The sequence below is a fragment of the Lucilia cuprina genome, chromosome 2 (assembly GCF_022045245.1).
Source record: "Lucilia cuprina isolate Lc7/37 chromosome 2, ASM2204524v1, whole genome shotgun sequence".
Taxonomy (NCBI): domain Eukaryota; kingdom Metazoa; phylum Arthropoda; class Insecta; order Diptera; family Calliphoridae; genus Lucilia; species Lucilia cuprina.
Window position 1 is genome coordinate 2,217,326 of NC_060950.1, and position 22,540 is coordinate 2,239,865.

The following is a 22,540-nucleotide window of genomic DNA, read 5'->3' on the forward strand; positions in this document are numbered from 1 at the left end:
TTCTGACAATCCGTCTGACTTTACTTTATTATTTGTTTTTGTTGAACAAATGTTTATATATGTATATGGAGGTTTGAATATGTATTTCATTTTTCTAGATGCGATAACGTATTGAACTTATAGTTGACGTAAGATTAGTAAATGTACTATAGTATTTAAAATTTATCAAATATTCACACACACACGCACTAAAACACGCAGAGAAATGTATACAACCAAAGTATAACTATACAACTATAAACATTTATATGGGCTGCAGCATTATAAAATCCCCGCTTGCATTTGGAAACTGTTAAAACAATAAGATCGAGAGTATTTCCACGTCACGTTCTTATAAAGTTAAGTTCAAAAGTTCGGTGTATGGATTTTTTTCCTATATAAACATATGAAATGAAAATAAAAAAAATTTATATGTAAATACAGAAAACAGATTTTAAGTATTTGCTGTACGAGTCAAAATATTGTGTCTATAATTGGATTTATCAATATTATAACTTATTTTTAGAAATGTATATTCACCAATATAATCTTATATATTTAATTTAGGAAATTGTGTTGTATTATAAACACTTCCTGTGTCTATCAAACCATTCTAAATAATATTCAGTAAATATCCTAACAAAAAATAATACTCTGTTTTATCATATACATACTAGCTAAGCACAGTATGATTTGCTACCCTAAAAGCAATATAAGTAAATAGAAAACATTTACCTATTAGACTTATTCTTTGATACTAAAAGTAATAGCACAAATATTATTAGGACTTTTACATACTGTAGTTTAATGTGGATTTCCATGTTGCCAGTGCAAAATTTGTTATTATCCAAATGGCTGTCAAAGTTGATCGTTCAACATTTACAGATTCTAGTTCCAATGCCCCTATTGCTAGTCAAGTTAGTCATTGATGTCTAAGTTGTTGTGCTCTATTTGAGCATTCTAACACCAATAGTTTTCCAGGTTTATGATTTTTTATTTAATTGAAATGCGGAGAGTAGTTCCAGACATGCAGACAAAACTCTGTGAAAATTTAAAGAAAATCCGTCCAGCCGTTTAGTAGTCTATAAAACAAACTTACAAACATATAAACACACATTTGTCCAATTCACAATTGATGTCGTATTGTTGTATGTCATACAAATTTTTTAAATATTTTTTTTTTTTTTTTTTGAAACAAATCGATAACAAAAAAAATTACGACATACATACTAAGATTTAACATTGATTCATAAAAATTTTTAAGACCAATCATAATCTAAAACATTATTTTTTCAAATATTATATGGAGTCACCCATTTCTAATACTACATATTTTTATATTACTTGTAATTGACAATCAATTTAAAAGTTCAAAAAGTCGCTGATCTAGACAAATCATGTAAAACCCTACTGCAAATATAAATATAAGCACATTTCTCCAATATTTAAACATATAAAGCTGGAATGAAAAACATTAATTTAAAAAACATTTTGAAATAAATTAAAATAAGTAACTTAGAAGAAAACTACAATTTAAAATTTAATGTTCTAACTTAAATGTTGTTTGTAGCGTATGCAAAATATATACATTTTATGTACATGCATATGTGTGTATATAATAATGTAAATAATAAAATTTTTATGATAATGTAGTAATTTTTCATGAGAAATAACTTTTTAGAAGCGTTGCCGACTTTTTACATAAACTCTTATCTAAATAGGAATAGTTTAGAAGAGTCATAAAACATATTTTTCTAAAATAAAAATATCATAATTCCCTTATAAGTATTAAAGACAGTTTTTTATATGGAAATAACAATTTTCTCAGAATCAACACACTATACATAATAAACTTTAAATTTAGTCCAAAGCTTTATATATTTTTAAATTAAATTAAAAAAAATAATTTTGTATGCTTGGTCACCCTAATTTTAAAAGTCTACTTTAAACAAAAAATATTATATAAGCCAGACATATGTTTGATAAGTTTAATATTTTTTTATGTAAATTACTCTGGCGGGTTCATACTTGGCACGTTTTTTATTGATAAGAATTTGTTCGGACAAAAATATGTATTTGTGCGTTTAAAATCCTAAGCGAAGCTCATTGCAGGAAGTACTTTAGTATTTGTATTAACAAATACTAAAGTACCGTTATGAAATGTACTTGAACCTACAATCAAATATTTGTGTTTTATTTTTAAATATTGTGTACCTTTACACATACATACAGATAATTATTTTTTTAAATAAGATTAATAAAAAAGATTTTAAAATGTAAGGCATTTTATAAAGCGAAGCATAACCTGACACATGTTCTATAAACTCACGATAATGAACATGAATGAAATAAAATCTGAAATAGTTTTTCCAAATTAGGATGAGAAAACATTAATGTCAAAAATGCTATGCATTTTTAATTTTGAAAACTTAATTTTAGGACTTAAACCTTTAACGTTTTATTTGTACGTTATAAATTTTAAAACTCTATGGAAACTCTTAAATGATTTAAAATTCCGCGAAATCAGTTCAAAATGTTATCAACGTTGATTTGCAGCATTAATTCTTTAAAAGGTATTTATTGAATTTGCAATTAGTTCAGTAAATCATTTCATTGAAATAAGATTTATTATTTGTTTATTTAAAATATTAAATAATTCTTTTAAAAATGAGTCCTATTATAAAAATGTTATTTATACTATTAAGTATTTGCTGTTTAATACAGGTAAACATTTCAATTTACTTGTAAATGATGTTGTAAAATTATGTTATAATTTTTAGGCAATAGAAATGGCACGTTTGAGACGTGATGAAAAGTCTGTGACAAATGCTAAGAAACCAAGTGATGGTGATGTTAAAGCTTTGGGTGAAATATTAATTAAGAAATTGGAAGATTCTCTTAAAGATTGTGATCAAACTATTAAGGTATTTTTGAAATGAAACAATTATAAATTATTTAGTGTAAACATGTAAAATATTGTGAAAATACTTAATTTATTTATAGAACATTTTATCGTGCGCCAAAACATCTTTACAACAAACTCAACCTGTGGCAGTGGCTGGTTAATTGTTAATGTCTTTATAGTTGAAACGGAAATGTATAGTAAAGTTCGCGTAGACTGTAATGAAATTAATTGGAAAGTGGCACCACAATAAATATGTTTTTATAATTTTAAATTTGAAGTTTTATTTTTGTGTAATAATATAAAACAACTGTAAATATATGTGAGGTAGTTTAGTAAAAATTTAATTATTTATAAATAAATAAAAAGGTAAATAAACAATTTAATTTGTTTGACTATTAATTTAAGATATAAGCAAATAATATAAAAATATTGAAAATAATTTATATATACCTTAATGTAGAGTATATGCCCTTCACCTGCAGTTCGGGGGTATAATTTTGGTTTATACCTACCCCACGACTAACTATGTGAATAGTTCAAAGGAAAAACCTTTCGCTAGTTTATATACAAAACATATTTGTGTCAAATTTAATTCTAATATTAAGTAATGTGTTTTTTACGATAAGTAAATATGGGCCTATCGTTATAAATTTTAGTAGAGGCATTTACCTACATGTTATTAGTGTTTTTAGTTGAATTTTGACGTTCAAGCCATTTTCATTGGCAATGTTATTTTAATCCTCTATTAAACTAGGTTTTGCCAATTTTTTGACATATTAGAACATTTAACATAATTATGAACCCAAAACCCCTATTCGAAGGTATGGGCTAGGTAAAATAATATACCGATTTCAACCATTATTCTTGGGTCAAAATAAGCGTATGTGCCAAATTTCATCAAATTATTTTGAAAATTGCGACCTGTAGCGTGCGCACAAGCTTTACATGACCACACAGACGGTCGAAAGTGATTCTGAGTCGATTGGTATACTTTAATGGGGGTGTAGAACTAATATTTTTGGGTGTTACAGACAAATTTAAGTCTGGCATAATTTCTGTAAATATTAAAATAATCCCCTAAAATAGGCAATACTTTTGGAAATCTTATCAAATGATTAGTATTGTAAATTGAACAGTGGGTGCCGATAGATAATTAAATAAAATAGTAATAGTAAATAGTATTTTAATTTATTTGGTTTTTATTTCTAAAGGTTTGAAATGTATAAAGTTTTAAATGAATTTTATAAATTACTAAGAAAATTTCAAGCTTTTGCAAGAGATTTGGCTTTTGAAGCAATTTTCTTTTTACGACTTTTCTCTTCTTTCAGCTTGTTTAAACGAATTTCTTCCTCCTGTAAATGAAGAAAAAAAATAACATAAAATATACTCTTCTCTTTATTACCCCACAAACTTTACCAATCTTAAACGTTCCGATTCCTGTAGCTGGCGCTCATGTTCTTCTAGCTCTAGACGCTTTTTAATTTGTTCGTGAAACCCTTCAATTTTTTCGCCTAGTATTCTTTGCTGTTCTATTAATTTGGCAATTTGCAAACGAATATAACTTATTTCATTATCAATTTTATCTAGTTCAGAATCAAAACGGTTTTGCATAACATCAAGATCCTGTTTATGTTGCTGAGAAGGGAATGAAAATTTTTAAAATGTTGAAGTTTTTAATATATGACCTTTTATACCTCAGCAAGAGTATAATATACATCTCTCATATTATCGGCGGACATTTTCTCTATTAACATTTTTAACTTATACTGATCAATTTCATGTTGTATTTCATTTTCCTTTAATGATTTTTGCACTTCAGTCTGTTCTGTTTGGTATTGATACCAGTTTATTTGATAACGCATTTTTATTGGTCCCCAGGCTTAAATTGGAACAGGTTTCAATTAAAATAATTTTATTAATGATATAATATATCAAATACTTTGAGAATTTAGCATGGTTTCTTCTATATCCCATAAAATTAGTTGTTGCTTAGTCTGGCGTCTGTTAAATAGACGTGCGTTATAACGAAAATCGTAATTTTGCAACTCTTCCTTTAATGTTTTCTTTTCTTCTTGTAGAATTGCGAAAATATTAAAGTTGTGTTCTGCTTCTCTAAAAATGTTTCATAATATGAAACAAATTTTACATTACGTAATATTTAATATCCTTTGCTTAAAATTGTCACATACCTTAAGGTCTTGCGTATGGATGTCTCTGAATTTCCTTGAAATAGTAGTTTTAGCAGATTTAATATTTCTCTCAAATCTGTTTTAATTTTGAATTTTTCCAAACAATCTCTATTAGTATGTTTCTTGAACACATCAATCCACACACAATTTTCCAGAGCTCTTCTTTCCAAGAAATCATGCTTACTCCAACTAAATATGTTCTTGGAAAGCTTATCCATATTGTTGTAGTCACATTTATCAACTGATATTAACAGCTGTAACTGATCATTTAGACTTTTCTCCAAATGTTCTATAGCAATTGCTTTGACATACTCATAGCTGGGCCTGTGATTACATAATTCAAGAGCTACTTTTGGTTTTAGCTTTATGAAACGTGAGGATTTCAGGTTTTCAGTTTTATAATGATTTATATTATATAATGCTTCAATTGATTGCATTTTGTATAAATTCATGGACAAGAATTTTAATTTAAAAATATCACAAATATATTGAACATAAAAAACAACTTAAATATAAAAAGTATCTAGAGAAGAGAAAATTTACAAAAGTTCAAAATGATATTTCTAACTAACTGATCTGATCGACATACATACATACATGAATATAGCTAGGGCTTATTTGACATTTAAATAAATTCGATAAATTCTCTACAAAATTCTCTACATGAAAAACATAGAAAATTAACTCTTCTATAATATCGATATATTAATGTCAAACATAATAAAAATAGAAGAAGGAGTAGAAATAATATATTTTTTAAAAATTTATTTTAGATATTTTATCACTCATAAGGATTACAACAAAATAAAGAAATCTTTTTAAAGACCCATGCTAAAATATCTGCAATTTCAAGAAGATCACCCCGTTTTAGGACCAACTAGCAAACTTCCTCTATATAAACCATTCGATAATGTGGAACAAGAACATAAAATCGTAGCAGGAGTCTATGAGCGACCATCATTGAAAGCCCCCTATGATAGTCACATTGTTAGAGATATTCTAGCTCAATCCAAACGTTATCAAAACTTAAAACCCCAAGTTGCATTACAAATACTAGGCGAACGACGCAGTTTTGAGTATTTCAAGAAATTTGCCATTTCACATTTGGAGTCCAATGTGAAAAAACAATTTCGCATATTTTTTAAAATGATTGTGTGCAAAGAAAATGCATTTAAACCAAGTGACGAATTAGCACATAGCATTTTTAGTTGGAATTGGAATGATTTTCTTACACGTCGTAGACTTAAAAATTTTGTATGGGTAGATGTTTTGTTAAGAACAGAAGAAAAATGTTTGCATATCTATAAATTTCAAAAGGATTTGGAACAGTTGCAGGTATTTGTGGAGAAAATATTTGATGGTTTGTTCTCAAATATGGGAAAAGAGGATATTGATATTTATCAACATATAGAGAAGACAATTGAGTAAGTTTCATATTATTTAAAGTTTAATTTTTTAAAAAATACTCGCATTTTAGTGAAGCCAAAAAGGTGCTACATACCACAGACTATGTGGAAGATGAACTTTTTGAAAATACCAAAGATTTAAAACAGCTTATACACAAGGAATATTTTCTTTCCGATCCCAAACGTTATTCAGAAGAGAAATTTATTAAAACTCATTTGGAAAATAGAATTTTAAACAGCCACAGTATGTTGCTCTCTCAAACCCTTAAACTGTTCAAGTTAAATTTGATTTTTCTTTTAGTTTGGGATCCCATTGAAATGCGTTTTCAGTTAAACTGGTTTCGTAATATTGTCCAACAAAACCAATATCGCATGGATAGTAATTTGGAAAAATATCAAAGTGATATTGTCCATTATACACAATTGCTGGAAATGGAAACGTTCATTAATGGCAATTGTTTAGATTATTGTTACTCCTCCATAGAGGTGTATAAAAATCGTATAAATGAATTTCAAGATAAATTTGATAAAGAATATGATGCTATGGAGAATAAATTGATATATAAACGTTTACAAATTGATAAGTTGCGAGAACAGCGTCAGTTTTTGTCTCAGGAAATACAACGATTTCATGAAGAGGAAGAAGCAATGCGTTTGCGAATCGAACGTGAGGAGAAAGAAAAGGAACTACAGCAAGTGGTAAGTAAGATTTTCTTTTACTTTTGGTATCTAAAATTGTATATTTTCGTAGAGAGAAGCTGAAGAATTAGCAGCTAAACAAATGAATAAGAAAAAGGGACAGAAAGGAAAGAAAACTCCAAAAAATAAAAAAACTAATAAATAGCTAATGTTAAACGTTTGTTTAAAATCAAGGAATATAATCTCATGTAAATGGAATTTATATAAAAATATCCAAAAAACGTTTATTCAAAGAATAAATACTTTTTTAAAAATAATTATTCGGTTTAAACGAGTTTCTAATAACAGCAAAACTGTTGCAATTACTAGGACTCCAAATTTTATACTATTTAAGAGTAGAAATTCATTTAAAAATAGAATTTCTAGAAACTATTTTACTTGCCACATATAATCACTTCACAATACTCCACTTACTTGATTCTGTTTATTCAACTTTACTTAACTTTTCATAATTAATGATTGTTTTAGAACTACACTTGTGTTTTTGATTACACGTGTACCTCACTTACTTATTTACTCTTTATGGCTTAACATTTGTTGCAAGCACCACAAACAGAAGCTGTTAACAGCGAAACAACAATACACCTCCAAAAGGCAACATTTGGATAAAAACGATGACATCATCATGTAGCACAGATTTTCAATAAAACATTTTCGAATGGGCAAACAGAAAATCAAGCACAACGTCAGAAACCAACATTTGTAACATTCGAAATAAAAGAGAAATAATAAAAAATAAAAAGATACACAAACACAGGCATATACAAAATATGAACAAAAAAGCAAAAACAGACATCATGCTACAAATAAAAGCCCTTTTTTAATGGCATGAAAAAGTATAGAATTCTATGAAAGTGAATACAATAATGGTTCTACCATATAAAAACGACAACAGCAACAATAATCAGCAACACCATCATCGTCAGCGTCATGGTCTTTGTCAATTCATACTTGTTATTGTTTTTAGCACTTGGCCAAACAGTATGTGCCACACTGCAATTGTTGTTCTGTAAACTTGAAGAACAATCTATTGTTCGAGAAAAATAATAAAAACTAAAAACAGTTTAAATTCACAGAATTATATAAATAAAAGCTTCTGCAGCATACAAGTTGCAAGTTCTGCTTTTTCAGCTAACAAAACTTTAGCTCGAATTAGGAACCGATTGCTATTAATTTTTATATGGTCATGTTGATGGTGTTGCATTTAACAAATAAATATGCCTTGAGGCATCAATAGGGCTGAAGGTTTTAGCGATTAGAAAATTCAACAGGAATACAGCAAATGCAAGTAAGTAGATATTAAGAAAAATTAGTCTCCCTTTCTGCTGCAGAAAAAAGATACCCAGACATAAAAAACTCTGTTGCAAATATGAGCCCTTTTTATTTGTCTGAGGCATGAACGTGCGAACATTTCTTCGCAATTCATTGTTTTCAACCCAACAGTGCCATTTGAGTAGTAGTAGTAAAGCAGAAGCAAAACAGACACAAAATTGTTTTACCAAGAAGTATAAAGAAGAACGATAGCAGATATACATGTTGAAAACAATCAACCGCAACATATTGTTATATGCCATTAAAAATTTAACTTCAATATGTTGAACTCAAGAAAACGAAAGATGACAGACTTATCATACTGTACGTTTACCGCACAGCACTTGCTGTATTTAAAACTTGCATCACAAAAGGTTTAATGCTTCTTTTTTAGCCCTTTTAGAATACTATAAGTTGGTTTTAAAAAGATTGACACGTTTTTCATGCAACAAAAATGTATTTTTTATATTTACGTACTACGTGAAGTTAACAAAGGATCAATAAAATACTGTAAATATTTAATGTATTATATACATAGTATTTAATAGTGTAGATGTTTAATATATATTTATTGAATCTTCTGAACGAAGCTCACCATCATTGTCATAGTCACATATGTACAATGAGGGTTTGGTAGTTTTTGTTATTGGGTTCCAATGTTGTTCTAGCCATCAATGATGCTACGAAAATTAGAATTTATTCATCATTAATAAATCAGAAATATTGCAATTAAAATTCCGAGTAAATATCGAAATGATGAAATGAATGATTAGGTTTTGTTTTTATGATCATACTTCCACTTTACTTCCAGAAAAATACATTGTTAAGGTTAAATTATCGCATTGATTTCGTTTATAATAACATTTTAAACTCTATTGCCGTTATTATAGATTTGATTGATAGATTCTTAAATTATTAACAAATTAATTTGAAATTGAAAAAGACAATTTTTTTATTCAGGTACTAATGATATTATTTTACATATTAGTGTATGAGAATATTGATGAAATCACACACATACATATCTTCCTAATTGTTATTTATATTTTTTATTAAGGTAATCCAAAAATGCAATTTAAATTTTAAACAAATATTTATTTTAATATCCGAATTGTGTCCTCAAATTAAAAAAATACTATAAAAATTATCCCCTTCTTATTACTACCTCTAAAAAATAAATTCCCATAAAATGTAACAATGCAATGTTTAAGAAAGGATGTAAAATAAAAGGATGTTATAAAAAAAGAGAATATCAAATTTATGTAAACATCAGGTATTAAATCTAAGAAAATCATATTGCAACAGTATAAAAAATATACACATAAAATATTTAACAACGAGGACATCCTTTCGTATGCTATTAAATTTAAGAACATCCTGATTTAATTTGTTTCTAGTATCATAAATCAAATAATGATAAAATATTACGTTTATGAATGAGTGTGTATTTGGATTTCACAACATAAAGACGTACAACATGTATGAGGATAGAACAATCGAATAAAGACAATACTCGTACGATTGCGGATGAATGACAAAATGTATAAATGGGATTAAATAGTTGGTCAAATAACCCTTCTTTAATGTGTATAAGAAAAATACAACTAAAGTTTAGTTACTAAGCGTTGCATACTACTTCAGATGGCGATGCTTCTTGTAGTAGCTTTACACTCTTCTTCTTTGTTCTTGGTTTCGCTTGAACCATAATGACAATGAAAGTGACGCTTGTATCTGGTTGATGTGGTTGTTTATAAAGATAGTTTTTTATTTTGTTGCTGTCGATTTGTTGCACGAATATTCTATGTTGCTTGTTGTTCCCTTCGCTAGTCTGTCTGTTCATGTGTTTTTTCTGGTTGTTATTGCTGACTGACTGACGATGGTGGTGGCGATGATGATGGTGATGATGTTGCTGTTGAGTTGTAAATGAATGAGTGAGTGCCACAGAAATTTCACAAGTAGTTGTATAAAACAATGTTGTATGGATATAAAAATGTTGTGTGCGAAAGTGTGTAATTGTGTTGGTGCGCAGAGAACGACACATACATAAACTAAAAAAATATTTTGCATTTGTTCTCATGACTTGTGTATGAATTCTGTTCGCCTGTTCCTGAACACCTAAGAAAATGTTGAAATTTCACATAGAATTCCCACGGCCAAAATTTTCCCACAGTGTGCATGCAGAACAAAAACAAAACTACTACAATAATGAACAAAAAAAATAAAAAAGAACTCAACAACAACTACGACAACTATACAAACTTTACAAGTTGTTGTCGAGAGTAGAAAAACACTGTATTTGTATATTTGTATGTGTTTGAAGCAGGGCTACAGGGTTTTTGGAGGGAAAATGGTCAGACAATTAGGTTTTTTACGTCTATCTGTCTGTCCGGCCTCCCGTCCATCCAATCGTTCGTTCATTGGAATTTTGGTCTTTTAGTTGCTGTCTTGTTTGCTATGTTGGTCGGTTATGTTTGTTGTTTTATTGGAATGTAAAGTAAAGGAATGAATTCGATTCTTAATAGCAAATTGTAATAATTGTGTTTAATTCGTTTTTGTAATATTGAATAATTTTGATTAATACTTGAAACTAAAATATAATCTAAACACATGTCCAATGTTACAAATATTAGTCATACGCCCACCTTAAAGTAAACTACGGCTCAGAATGAGTCGAATTATTTAGAATTCTTGAAGTAGACGTCAATTTCTCTATCAAAAATTTATAAGGATGAGCCCTCTTGTAAAAAATCTCTTTTTATTTTGACAGCAATAAGTAAAAATATTCCAGAATTGAGGTAAAATATTAATTAAAGCTTTATTATTAAAAAAAAAAACACATTAAAACAGACTTACTGGTGTAGGGTATCATATGTTCCATGTCCGACTATACATTTATACTTGTTTTGAAATTCCCTTAATGACATTTTAGGTTCGAGAATTTAATTACGATGAGATTTATGATAAAATCATTCATTCTTTAAAATCTCTGCAATTGTGAAAACATGTTATTGTCGTTATTGTAAATATTTTCAGAAATCCAGAAAATATATAAAACTTTACTATGGATAAATGTATACACATATGTATGTATCTCGCTACGTTCATTTCCAGCTGTTCGGTCGGATAGTCCCGAACTTCATATTTAAGCTACCACTAAGGGTAACTGCTCAGCTGACTAGCTACTTTGAACATGTGCTTGTCCCACTGGGAAGTCAATCGCCCCATAGATCATAAAGATCACCCCATAGATCATAAAGAGACAGAAAAAGGTTTAAATTTGGATTTTAAGTGTCTACTCTCTTGCGTACAAAGAAGAAACTAAAGTAACATTCGTTATTTGAAATCACTGTCTTTTTCGAACTGCTGGGTTCATTTAATTGTCAACATATTTGTTGTATTCTGTATCTGTGTTCATTTTATTTTTCAGCACATTCATAAAAAAAAAACACATCTGCCTGGGGAAGCTTTTTCCAATGTTGTTGTGATTATTGTTGTTGTACATATATACAACATACATATTTGTTATGCGAAAATAACCGTCAACAACAAACCTCATCATTATAATAAAAACTAAATTGTAGAATGTGAGAGTGTTTTTTGCACAAATAATATTTTACAAGAACAAAAACAAATTTCAAAACGAGACATTTTATTAAGCCTAGATGTAGCTGTGGTCGAGGTTATACATAATTATATAGTATATAATAGGTAGCTGTACGACACATGCAACCAGGGTCAGGTTACATTGTTTTCTCCATTCTTTTGTTTACAATTGTAATGGTTAGAAGAGTAGAAGAACACCTAAAGCTTGTTTAAGCTTCTAAAGAATTATATTCTGTCAGTATTTCGTAAATTTTCGTTTCATCTCATGTTTGTTGCTCATCTTCTTTAGACTTTATGTGAATTTTTGAAATACATTTAAATCGAAAAAAAGACCTGCATGTCATATACTACAGTATTAAAAGTATGATTATTATATTGGTATAAAACTTGAGGTTAAATTTCATGTAATTTTGAAGAAACCCACTAGGAATTGTTCTGAAACTTACTCAAGGATTTTCGATTCATTTGTGTTTCAAATATTAATAACATAAATAAAAAATAGTATTTATTACATCATGTTTACAAAAACGGGGTAGTTTTAAAAACTTAATTCATTATTAATCTATATTAATGAATTAGTTCCACAGAATTTGCTGCTATTGTTGTAAAATATCTGTAACACATTTCCACTGTGCTATTATTTAAAAAATATCTTATTTCTGTTAAAAGCAATTCAAGTTCAATGTTTTTTATCCTCCAACATTGTTACTTAATATCTGCTTCCATTACTAAGTACGTAAATATGTATGTTTATTTGTCATCACCGCATCTGTCTAAATACTTAAAATAAAACAATTTAAGTTATTTAATCGTCTTTTTATGATAACAAGACCGACCCTTTTAATCTGTGTCCTTAATGGAACTTTTACTCTTGTTCGTTTTTTTATTTATGTATATTTACATTCTTCTTGCCGAAGATTAGAACATTGTATCACGCTTCCAAATTGATAGATGGGTGTGTGCTATAGTTGTTTATATTCCTTCCACATACTACAAACCAACCGAAAGCAATTGTTCAAGTACAATTGTATTTTAATTATATATTTTCGTTCATGGTTTTCACAGCCACTTTGTTGCGTTTAGTTATTTATGGATTTTTTTAATTTTGTTAATAAAATCCTTTTTTATTGGGGTGTAAATAATAGATTATGGCCGAATATTCGGTTTCGATTAAATTAGGTATAAGACTAAAAAAAGAAAAACAGACTCTAAAACCAAGGTATTTCAAAAAAATATTAATAAATGATATAATGGAACTTTATATAGACTCTATATTGAAATGGACCGATATTTTTTTAGATATTTGAAAAATATAAAAATTATGACAAGTTTTTAAACCCACTAAAAAATATAAATTATTTTTTTCCGAAATCTGATCAATATAAGGTATTTCTAAGCATGTAGTTCGGAGTAAGTCATAACTTATACAACAGGACTTATTGCTACTTTTTGAGTTTTTTATAATATTGAACATAGAAACATGAAATAATGATGCGTCTTAATTTTTTATAAAAGTATTGATTTACTTCGGTTTACATTGAAAATTAAGTACCGTTTGGTTTTCATCCGACTTCGGTGTGACTGTAGTAAATACTCTTGCTCTTATTTTAAAACGTTCGTTCACTTTATTTTGATTTAATTAAAAGATTATTTCATAGTTTAGCTAGTTGAGCGGCATTTAGTACTGGATAAATGATGACTCTTTCATGAGTTTCAATTAAATCAGTGAAGTAGTTGCTTGGTGGTTGATGATAGCAATGGTGTTTGTCATTAAAAGTGATTTGTTGTTGAGATTAATAAATGTCTAGTTTTTTTTATTATTTTCCATTTAGGAAAATTGTTTCATTGTAACTGTAATGTTGTCGTAAATAAAGTATGATGATTTTTTTTATTTTGTGCTTTTATAAAAGAGACTTATTGTAATTTTATGTAATTTAGTTTGCAATTATTTCAAACATTATTAAAAATGTTTCTATTTAAAGAGAACATTTTATCAAAGATGTTTAAAATATTTAAATGGATTAGTTTTAAAAGAAATATTTTTTAACAAAGGCAGAATATAGAATTTTTTGGGTTCCTTAAATATTTTCTGTACATGGTAGTTTAATATTTTTATAATAAAAAAGTACATAAATATATTTGTCATTAATAAATGATTTGCAAAAAAAAAATACTTACAACTGCAAAATTTCATAACTTGCTTTTTAATATTTAAATGATTTCCTTATTAAGGCTTTTAAATTTGTTAAATTTTAATATAATTCATGTCTATTACGATTTAATTAAATTAAGTCAATTATACCAAATAACCATATAAACTTATTTATTTTACCTTGCCCTTGATCTATTTTCAACACAATATGATTTAGAAAACAGAACCTAACCTTATTTCATGTCATATTTACAAAGTTCAAGCAACAGGCAAACAGAATTGTAAATTGAGTGGTCAATAGCAAATAATTCTCCGACAAATATGTACAATACATCTCTAGCAATTATTTAAGCTCATGATGAGCATGAGTTAAGTCATCGATTTTGCACGAAATTGTACTTGAAATACTTATAGCCTTGCAGCAAATGGGTACATTACATTGCACACACTCTCAGTTGCCGACAAATAAAAAACATTCAACCAAACACACCTTCAAATGGAATCATGAACATAAAAGATACTACATCTAAAGGTATCACCACCACACGAGACAAGGCTCATACAATTTACTTGGTGTATAAACGTCCTTCATGCAGCTTTATTTTTTTACTACAACTTAAAACGAAAGCTTAACGTTGAACCTATAACAACAATTGAACCAATAAATTGTTTTTTGCAGACATAATGGAATGGAATTTACTAAGAGAAAAAATCGTTTTTTAAAACAAAAAAAAAAAAAAAAAAAAGAAATAAAAAATTAAATAAACATTTCAGGCAGGCGTTGACATTTTGCTTAGAACGACCCTGAACCTTATTTGAACGAATTTTCAATGTCATCCACTTTCCACCAAAGACTCACAATCTTATAACTCACTTGGAATAAATTGAGCAAAAACCAGTAAGTGGTTTGATGATGTCAATGAAACCAAACAAAAGTTCGAGCAATAATCCTATGCCGACATGTGCGTAAGTAAGTTTTTAATATTAATATTCCTGTGAGTGTTTGTATGCCATTTTGGCATTGACAACACAAGCCATAAAAAAATCCTTGAAAATATCATTGAAACAGGAGACCAGCAAATCGCGATGGTAGATAGCCATAACACATCAACTTTATTAATTGAGTATGGAACAAATAAAGCTACACGTACACAAGTTACTGGCATGAAGCCATACATCATACATGTGTATTTTGGTTATATTTTTTGGGTCAACATCTAAAATAAAGAGGAGAGTAAAATCATTTGATGTATAACAGTCGTCATACCGAAATATTCATATTAGAACTGTATTTCAAACTTTTGTCGGAAACAGTGTAAATTAGAAACAGCTAAGATATATTTAATATATAAGATATATATGTACATATGTATTATAAAATTCTTAAACATAATTGAACCAATTAACTTTATATTCAAATGTTCACATTACCAAAAAATTTTCAAAGCCATAATAACTTACTGTTTGGGTTTGTCGAATTAGTCGCAGTGTCGCATTAACTCAGATTCCCTACGATGTAGCAGCAATAAATTCAAAATGTGCTCTCAATCAACATGCTCTTTCGTGTATCCACTTTAAATCCGAGTTATTGTACGAATCTTAAACATCATCGTTTATCGTGGGCGTCTGGATATTTTTAGTTTATACTGCAATTTATATGCCATCCATATTTACGAAGGTCATTACTTACTCATCTTAATGTTACATATTCAATGTATATGTAGTATATATGAATGCGACATACAAAAGGACGAAGTTAAATTGTTTTTTCGGATCTTGATGTCATACAAATGACGCCATTTTGCACGAACTTTAATTGTAGCCAAGTTAACAGAAATAAAAGCAAACAATTTTATTAGAAAATTTGTAAATATATATATTTTTTAATTTTTCACACATTTAGAGCAGTGGTCCTGTTTTGTTTTGTTAGGTAATTTTTTTACAACAGACTTTGTAACATTATATGTATGTATATATGTAAATGTAAAAAATAAATTTCTTATTGCAAGCGTAGCTGTAAATTTGTAAATTTCTTATTGCAAGGTAGCTTGTGATTCCTGTCCAAGAAAGTAGATTGTCATTGGTAGGGGCCAACATTTACATGTTTAATATTTACTTATAAGAAGAAAATAAATAATTTCTTTTCTATAACGCCATAAGCGTTTCGTTAATGGCGTAACAGTTATGAAAAATAAATATTGAATTTTTTCCTTAATCAAAACTACGCATTTCCATTCGAAAGAAAAAGTTTTCGAAATAATGTACTCGTGGTACAACTTAAAATTTTCCTTTTACGTACTCAGCACATCAATATGCGATATATAATCACTAAAATCCGATCTGAGATCTATTATATCAAGTTCACACGAAGATCTGAACTACTTTATTCGGCACATTTCTAATTCGTTTTTGACAGTTCATCGCCATGATGCTGTTTTCATTCATTGTTTTGTTAAACAACAAAATCTACAATCGTTTTGATAAAAAGTGAAAATAATATGATTCTCGAACCCACTAAAAATTATTTTGTAGACCAAAATACTTCAAATTAATTTAAAAATAGTTTTCCCATAATTAGGGAATTTTTGAGACTGATGTTAGAACATTTTTTTTTAATAAATTCTATCGATTGATGAACACATATGTAAGTTTGAATGACAATTTAATCTCAATTTTTTCTTATTTAATTAAAATTTGTTCTTATGTCTCCTTATTAAATTAAATGAAATCCTCTTTAGTCTTGAAACAAACATCAGACAAATTCCACTTAAATTTCCAATTTAAATGTATATCTGTGTTTGCCTCTAATATGATACATAATTTTAAAACATTTCTGATTCCATTAACATGAAATTGAATTTTTTCCTTAACGGGAATTCAATTATATACAGCACCTATAGCAAATCTAATAAAATACTGGCAGCAGACGAGGAGGACAGACATCAAAATAGACAAAATTTAAGTTGTCTAAACATAATTATCTTACTCCAATAAATACAAGTAAAAAAATGAACCCAGCGACAAAACTGGCAAATCAAAGTCCCCCTACTTTCCCCTACTCAAGTTAAAAGGGGAACAAGCAAACGCTTGTCGCAAAGTAAATCGGCAGCACAGAGCGCCACAAAACAGTAACGGTGACAGCGAATACACAAGATACAATAAAAAGAAAAAAAGTACTCGTCGTCGTACGAATGGGACTGTAAATGAAAAGCAATCAGCTTTTTTTCTGACTGCCTCAAGCTAAAAAAAAAAGCACAACCAATCAAACAGCAAATACTCATATACAGCAACTGATAATAAAGCCCACACTCTCACAATTTAACGAAATCAAATGATATCAACCGTTCCGTTTGTTTGCTTGTTCGTTCGCCCGCTGCTGCTTCACACAAATATTTTAGGTATTTTCAAATAAGCCCTCCATGAATTTCTGTTCGCCTGGCACTACAGAGTGCCAAGAGTTTTGCGCAAAATTGTTTTTAGCACTTGCGCGTGAATTGTAATGAAGAAGGAAGGAAGAAAGAATGAATTTTGTTTATTTGACTGACTATAGAAACTTGTTTGTGGATGGATGGATAAAAAGCATGATTGCAGTAGAAGTATGGAAAAATTAAACACTTTGTTGTACCATGTTACCCAAAAAAAGAGTTGGCAAACGTGATAAAAATTACACACGTTCGGTCACATACAGTAAAAAAAGAAGTTGTTAAAACTCCATATAATAAGGAGGAAATTGTAAAGAGTTTTTTTCTATAATATTTCCATGTTTAACAAAGGCAAAAAATCTTTAAGGAAGAAGTTGGAGAAAAAAGGGGAATTTGAGAAAAACTAAAACATGAAAGAAATAAAACCAAATAAAAATGACCAGGGGCAATATAGAGCTGAAAGAAACTAAAGACTGGTTTATCAATTAAAAGTTACATCAAAAAGTTTTGCAACAGAGGAAGGACATAGTGATAAATCAATTCAATTAAATTAATTAATTAAACATTTTGTTTATAATTTATATATTACAGTTATAGAACTAACAATTTCATTATCTAACCACCTAAAATTATTTTACCACAACATTAATCTCGCCCACTGTATCTGCAGTAAAGTTTAATTTATTTTTCCTTTCATTTTTTATGGTACTACTCTCCGCATTAGGGCCATCTATAAAAAATATGTAAAGCTTAAAAATGTTAAAGAAAAAACCAAGTCCAGAAACTGCAATAAAGTAAACAAAAACTAAATGTAAACCTTAAAATAAAAACAAAAAATATTGTACGATAAAATGAAAATTTTTCAAAAGGTTGATGACCCAGTCAATGTAGGTTTTTTTTAATAATGGATGGCGATAGTGACAACCTGTAGTCTAAATAAACACTTTAATGGTTGATTTAAGATTTCATCAAGTGTAAAATTATGCTGATGACAAAGTCAACAGCAAATTTTTCATTTATTACATGATTTATTTGATTACCCCCTTCAGTCATCTTCGGCAGATATGAATGCTCAGATGTACGGATATACTTACGTCCATATACATATAATGATAAATATACATACATGAACAAATGATATTTATTCATGAATGTAATAAAAACTAAGATAATGATGGTGATGATGATGTTGTTGATTTTGATGATCGCGTGTTGTTTTGTGGTTAATGAACAATATAAAACCAACACACCCACCTCTCGCTTAACATGATACGGTTGAGCGGCTGAAGCCAAGTTTTGCTTTATTTAACCTTAATCATCAAAAGAAATACAACAATAACAACAACAATATATTTATTCCTTGACTTTTGAAAGCGGAAAAATAGCGTAAATTTGAATTTGTTTAAAATAAAGTGCATAAGATTATTTACCTTCACCATCATCTTCGCACGTCATTACGGTTGACAGTGGATTTTATATGTGGTTGTCGTTATGTGTATATTTTATAGATATTTTTTTATTGAAGGAGCGAGCGCGCATACAATTTAAACGCTTAAACTAGAGCAGGAAGAGCATCATCTAGACCGGAATTGTATTAGGCGTTCATAATTTTTCAAGTGTCGCGAGCAACAATTTTTAAACAATTTGCGCTTTTTTATATTAAAAATTGTGTTTTTAGTTTGTTGGGTTTGTTGTTATTGCTTTTGATTCCATAAAATTAAAAATACAAACAACTTGACTGAATTGGGGATGTTAATTGTGGTACATTTATTTACTCTTATGGTGGTACAAATTGAAGTGAAAATGTACATTAGTACTTTGTATACGAATTGGGTATAATTGAAAATTTAAAGTATTAATTTTCTTGCAACCGGAAACTAATTTAAAAAAACTATTCTAGATGAAAAATTTAAATGCTCTTTGATGCCTTATTTAGGAATATATGTAAGTATGTACTAAAATTAGGGGTTTTAACATTTTTGCCTTTATGTGTATCTTTTTTAGGATCTGTGATCAATGCGTTATATAAGATTGTGATCAATGCGTTATATAAGGTTCTACCGGCGATTATAGGTTTTTATATGGTGTTTTATACAAATAATGACCTATTTTGAATTAGTGTATTATTAAAGGATATACAATCAATTTAAAAAGTAATTTACAAGATTTCATATTTATAACATTTTTAAATGCAACATTTTCTTAGGTACTATCTGAAACAAAAAAGTACAATATATAAAAATTTGTATTTACCATCCCTTGATAAGCTATCTCTCGTTATATTTAATTTATTCCTTCTCTGTTTTAGAGTATAAATTCTCTTGTTGTATATTTTTAACACTCTCATTTTATCCGTTTGTTATTGTTTTGTTTTTAAATTTCGCCATTACTAGTTTTTCATTTCCTCATCTGGCATCTCTTAAGCAACTCTGTATTAGTTTACTTTTTAATCTTCAACCTCTCAGATTAATTCTCTTTTGTTTTTATTGGTATTTTAATTTTGTATTACCCTACACCAGTCGGGATTGAAGTTGGTTTTTGTAAATAATGGTATGCTTTATTCATCCATTGAACACATTAGATTCAAATAGTGAATAACTTAATATTAAGCACGTATATTTTTCATATGGTCTTTTCAACAAAAGCTCGTTAATTTCGTTTAATACCTTTAATTCCTAGAGATAGAAGTAAGTTAATAGAAACCCATATTCCTAAATTTGATCACACCATTATTATCCTTTGGCATTGTAGAACAATAACACGTGTGAGGTGTTATATGATCGCATTTGACCTATTATTTATTTTTCATGTTCACTTGATTACGTATGTAAAATGTATCTCTCTGTTTCAGTGCATATGTTTTATCTCAGATAGGTTTTAAAACTGAAATCCGCTTTCTTCTCAGTATCTCTCACGACTCTATATGTGAATTTAATGTTCCTGCCAAAGATGGCGCGATGTGATGTTTTGTTAAGACGCAGATAAAAGTTGTTTTAATAATAACAGTGGTGGGACCTGTAATTGATGTGTAATTTTTTGAACGTTCAAATGATATAAGCCCTTATTCGTAATCATTTATTAAAGGTTAATATCTATAATAAATTTTGTATAAACAATTGTTTTATAAACTTTATATAGAAAGCAGATAATATTTATTCCAACAAACAAAAATAATTCACATGATTATATATTTAATTTGTTAGATTAGTATTGCAGACACTGTGATAATATTGATACTCTTGCTAATTTGTAAACTGTATACCAACATCATGGGATTTGTACTTCTATATTTATATAGAAGAAATCAACTAATAACTTTTTTAAACAATTATTGATAATGATAATCTCATTGAAGTTGTTAAAAACAAAATCTTGTCCTTGAACTGATTAAATCCTCATTACATTATCAAGTATTGTTATTTCAGGTAGCTAATCTTACTAGTATTTAACATTTAAAAATTAACATTTCAAAAAAGTGAAACCACCACTGTATTATCCAGCATCTGCACTACCTACTTAATTATACAGTCAATTCGTAAACAAACGAATTTATAGTGTTGACGTCGTCTGTGCGGAAAGTGTGATATGTACAGTGACGTTAAAAATTAATGAGCACTCTCAATGTCAAATATGGAAACTAAACATTTTGCACGCAGTTAAAAAAGACAATAAAACGAGTACAAAATATACTCTCACCAATAGGCTTTGTAATTAAAACACAATTAATGAGACAAGGCGATGGCGAGGTATACAAAATTCAATTCCGACTTGGCTTGGAAAAAGAACAGTAGTATAAAAATATTAATATTGTGTGGAAATACACAGTATAAAATATAGGTATATATTTAATATAGAGTTTAGTAAATGTTCAAAACGGAAGATATAGTTTTTCATTTGGAAGTACCATATAGCTTAACAACAGGCGTCGTAAAATCGCCTGTCGCTTAAACTGTGATAAGAACTCTCTTTAACAACATGTGAGCAAAATTACAGTGACGTTGATAAAACAAGCGAAATGAATGATAAAAAGTAAAAATCAAAACAAAAACGAAAACGAAATAACCGAGAGAAAGAAAATGAAAGAAAAACCATCGACAAAAATCCAAAAAGAGAGTTTTATTTATAAAAAATATATAAACTGAATGACTGAATACAAGATACACACACACAAACTCACTCAAGTCCATTCAAATACACAAGACATTTTGGTTTGAAAACAATTTCAGAAATATGAAATGAAAAAAAGTAGTGAATCGAAATGAAATGATTTGTATACTTGTGCGACGACACTAGACTTGGAAACGTTGAAATATGAGTTTTTAGTAAATATTAAGACAGCGAAGTGAACACATTGAGCTGAGCGTTTTGCTTATGTGAACGTCGTGCAGAAGTGAACGGCTACGCGATTTTAAATAAAACAACAAAAATAAAGTTATAATTTGAAATTTAAATATTAACAAGAGTGAAACTTTTTTAAATTTAAAAAGCGGATATTGGGAATTGTTTTAAAAAAGTTGAAAAAAAAAGAAATACAAAATTGTGCATAAAAAATTGTATTACAATAATTCTCCCGCCTTAAAATTTTAACATTTAAAAATATTTAATATAGTGTTGAGTTTTCTCTTAAATCTTTAATTATTTACAAAATAATAATAAAAATAATTAAAGTACGTGATATTTGCAGTGAAAACAATAAAAACTTTAATTTAAATTTTTATTGTAAATATAAAAAAGTAATAATAAAAAAATCTACTAAAAAACCTGAATCAAAACAATTAGACGCCATAGTTGTTGTTTTTTTCTCGTTTATTGCAACAACGTCACAGATTCTTAAGGATTTATTCTCGTGAATACTTTTTAGTCTCTCCTTTGGA

The 22,540-nt window shown here is 28.4% G+C and overlaps 2 protein-coding genes across 2 annotated transcripts; one reads left to right on the forward strand and one right to left on the reverse strand.

Moving 5' to 3' along the window:
• Window positions 1-3,897: 3,897 nt before the first annotated feature.
• On the reverse strand, window positions 3,898-5,570 carry LOC111688258. Its single transcript, XM_023450745.2, has 5 exons — window positions 5,074-5,570; window positions 4,824-4,996; window positions 4,579-4,763; window positions 4,301-4,519; window positions 3,898-4,236 (listed from the first exon to the last, which is right to left on the reverse strand). Exons 1-5 carry the CDS (start codon window positions 5,523-5,525, stop codon window positions 4,147-4,149), a joined length of 1,119 nt encoding a protein of 372 aa, XP_023306513.2. The 5' UTR covers window positions 5,526-5,570; the 3' UTR covers window positions 3,898-4,146.
• Window positions 5,571-5,799: 229 nt separating this feature from the next.
• Window positions 5,800-7,435, forward strand: LOC111688247. The gene is made up of 4 exons (XM_023450735.2): window positions 5,800-6,497; window positions 6,551-6,723; window positions 6,781-7,178; window positions 7,231-7,435. The coding sequence occupies exons 1-4, from the start codon at window positions 5,902-5,904 to the stop codon at window positions 7,321-7,323; spliced, it is 1,260 nt and encodes a 419-aa protein (XP_023306503.2). The 5' UTR covers window positions 5,800-5,901; the 3' UTR covers window positions 7,324-7,435.
• The last annotated feature ends 15,105 nt before the right edge of the window (window positions 7,436-22,540 follow it).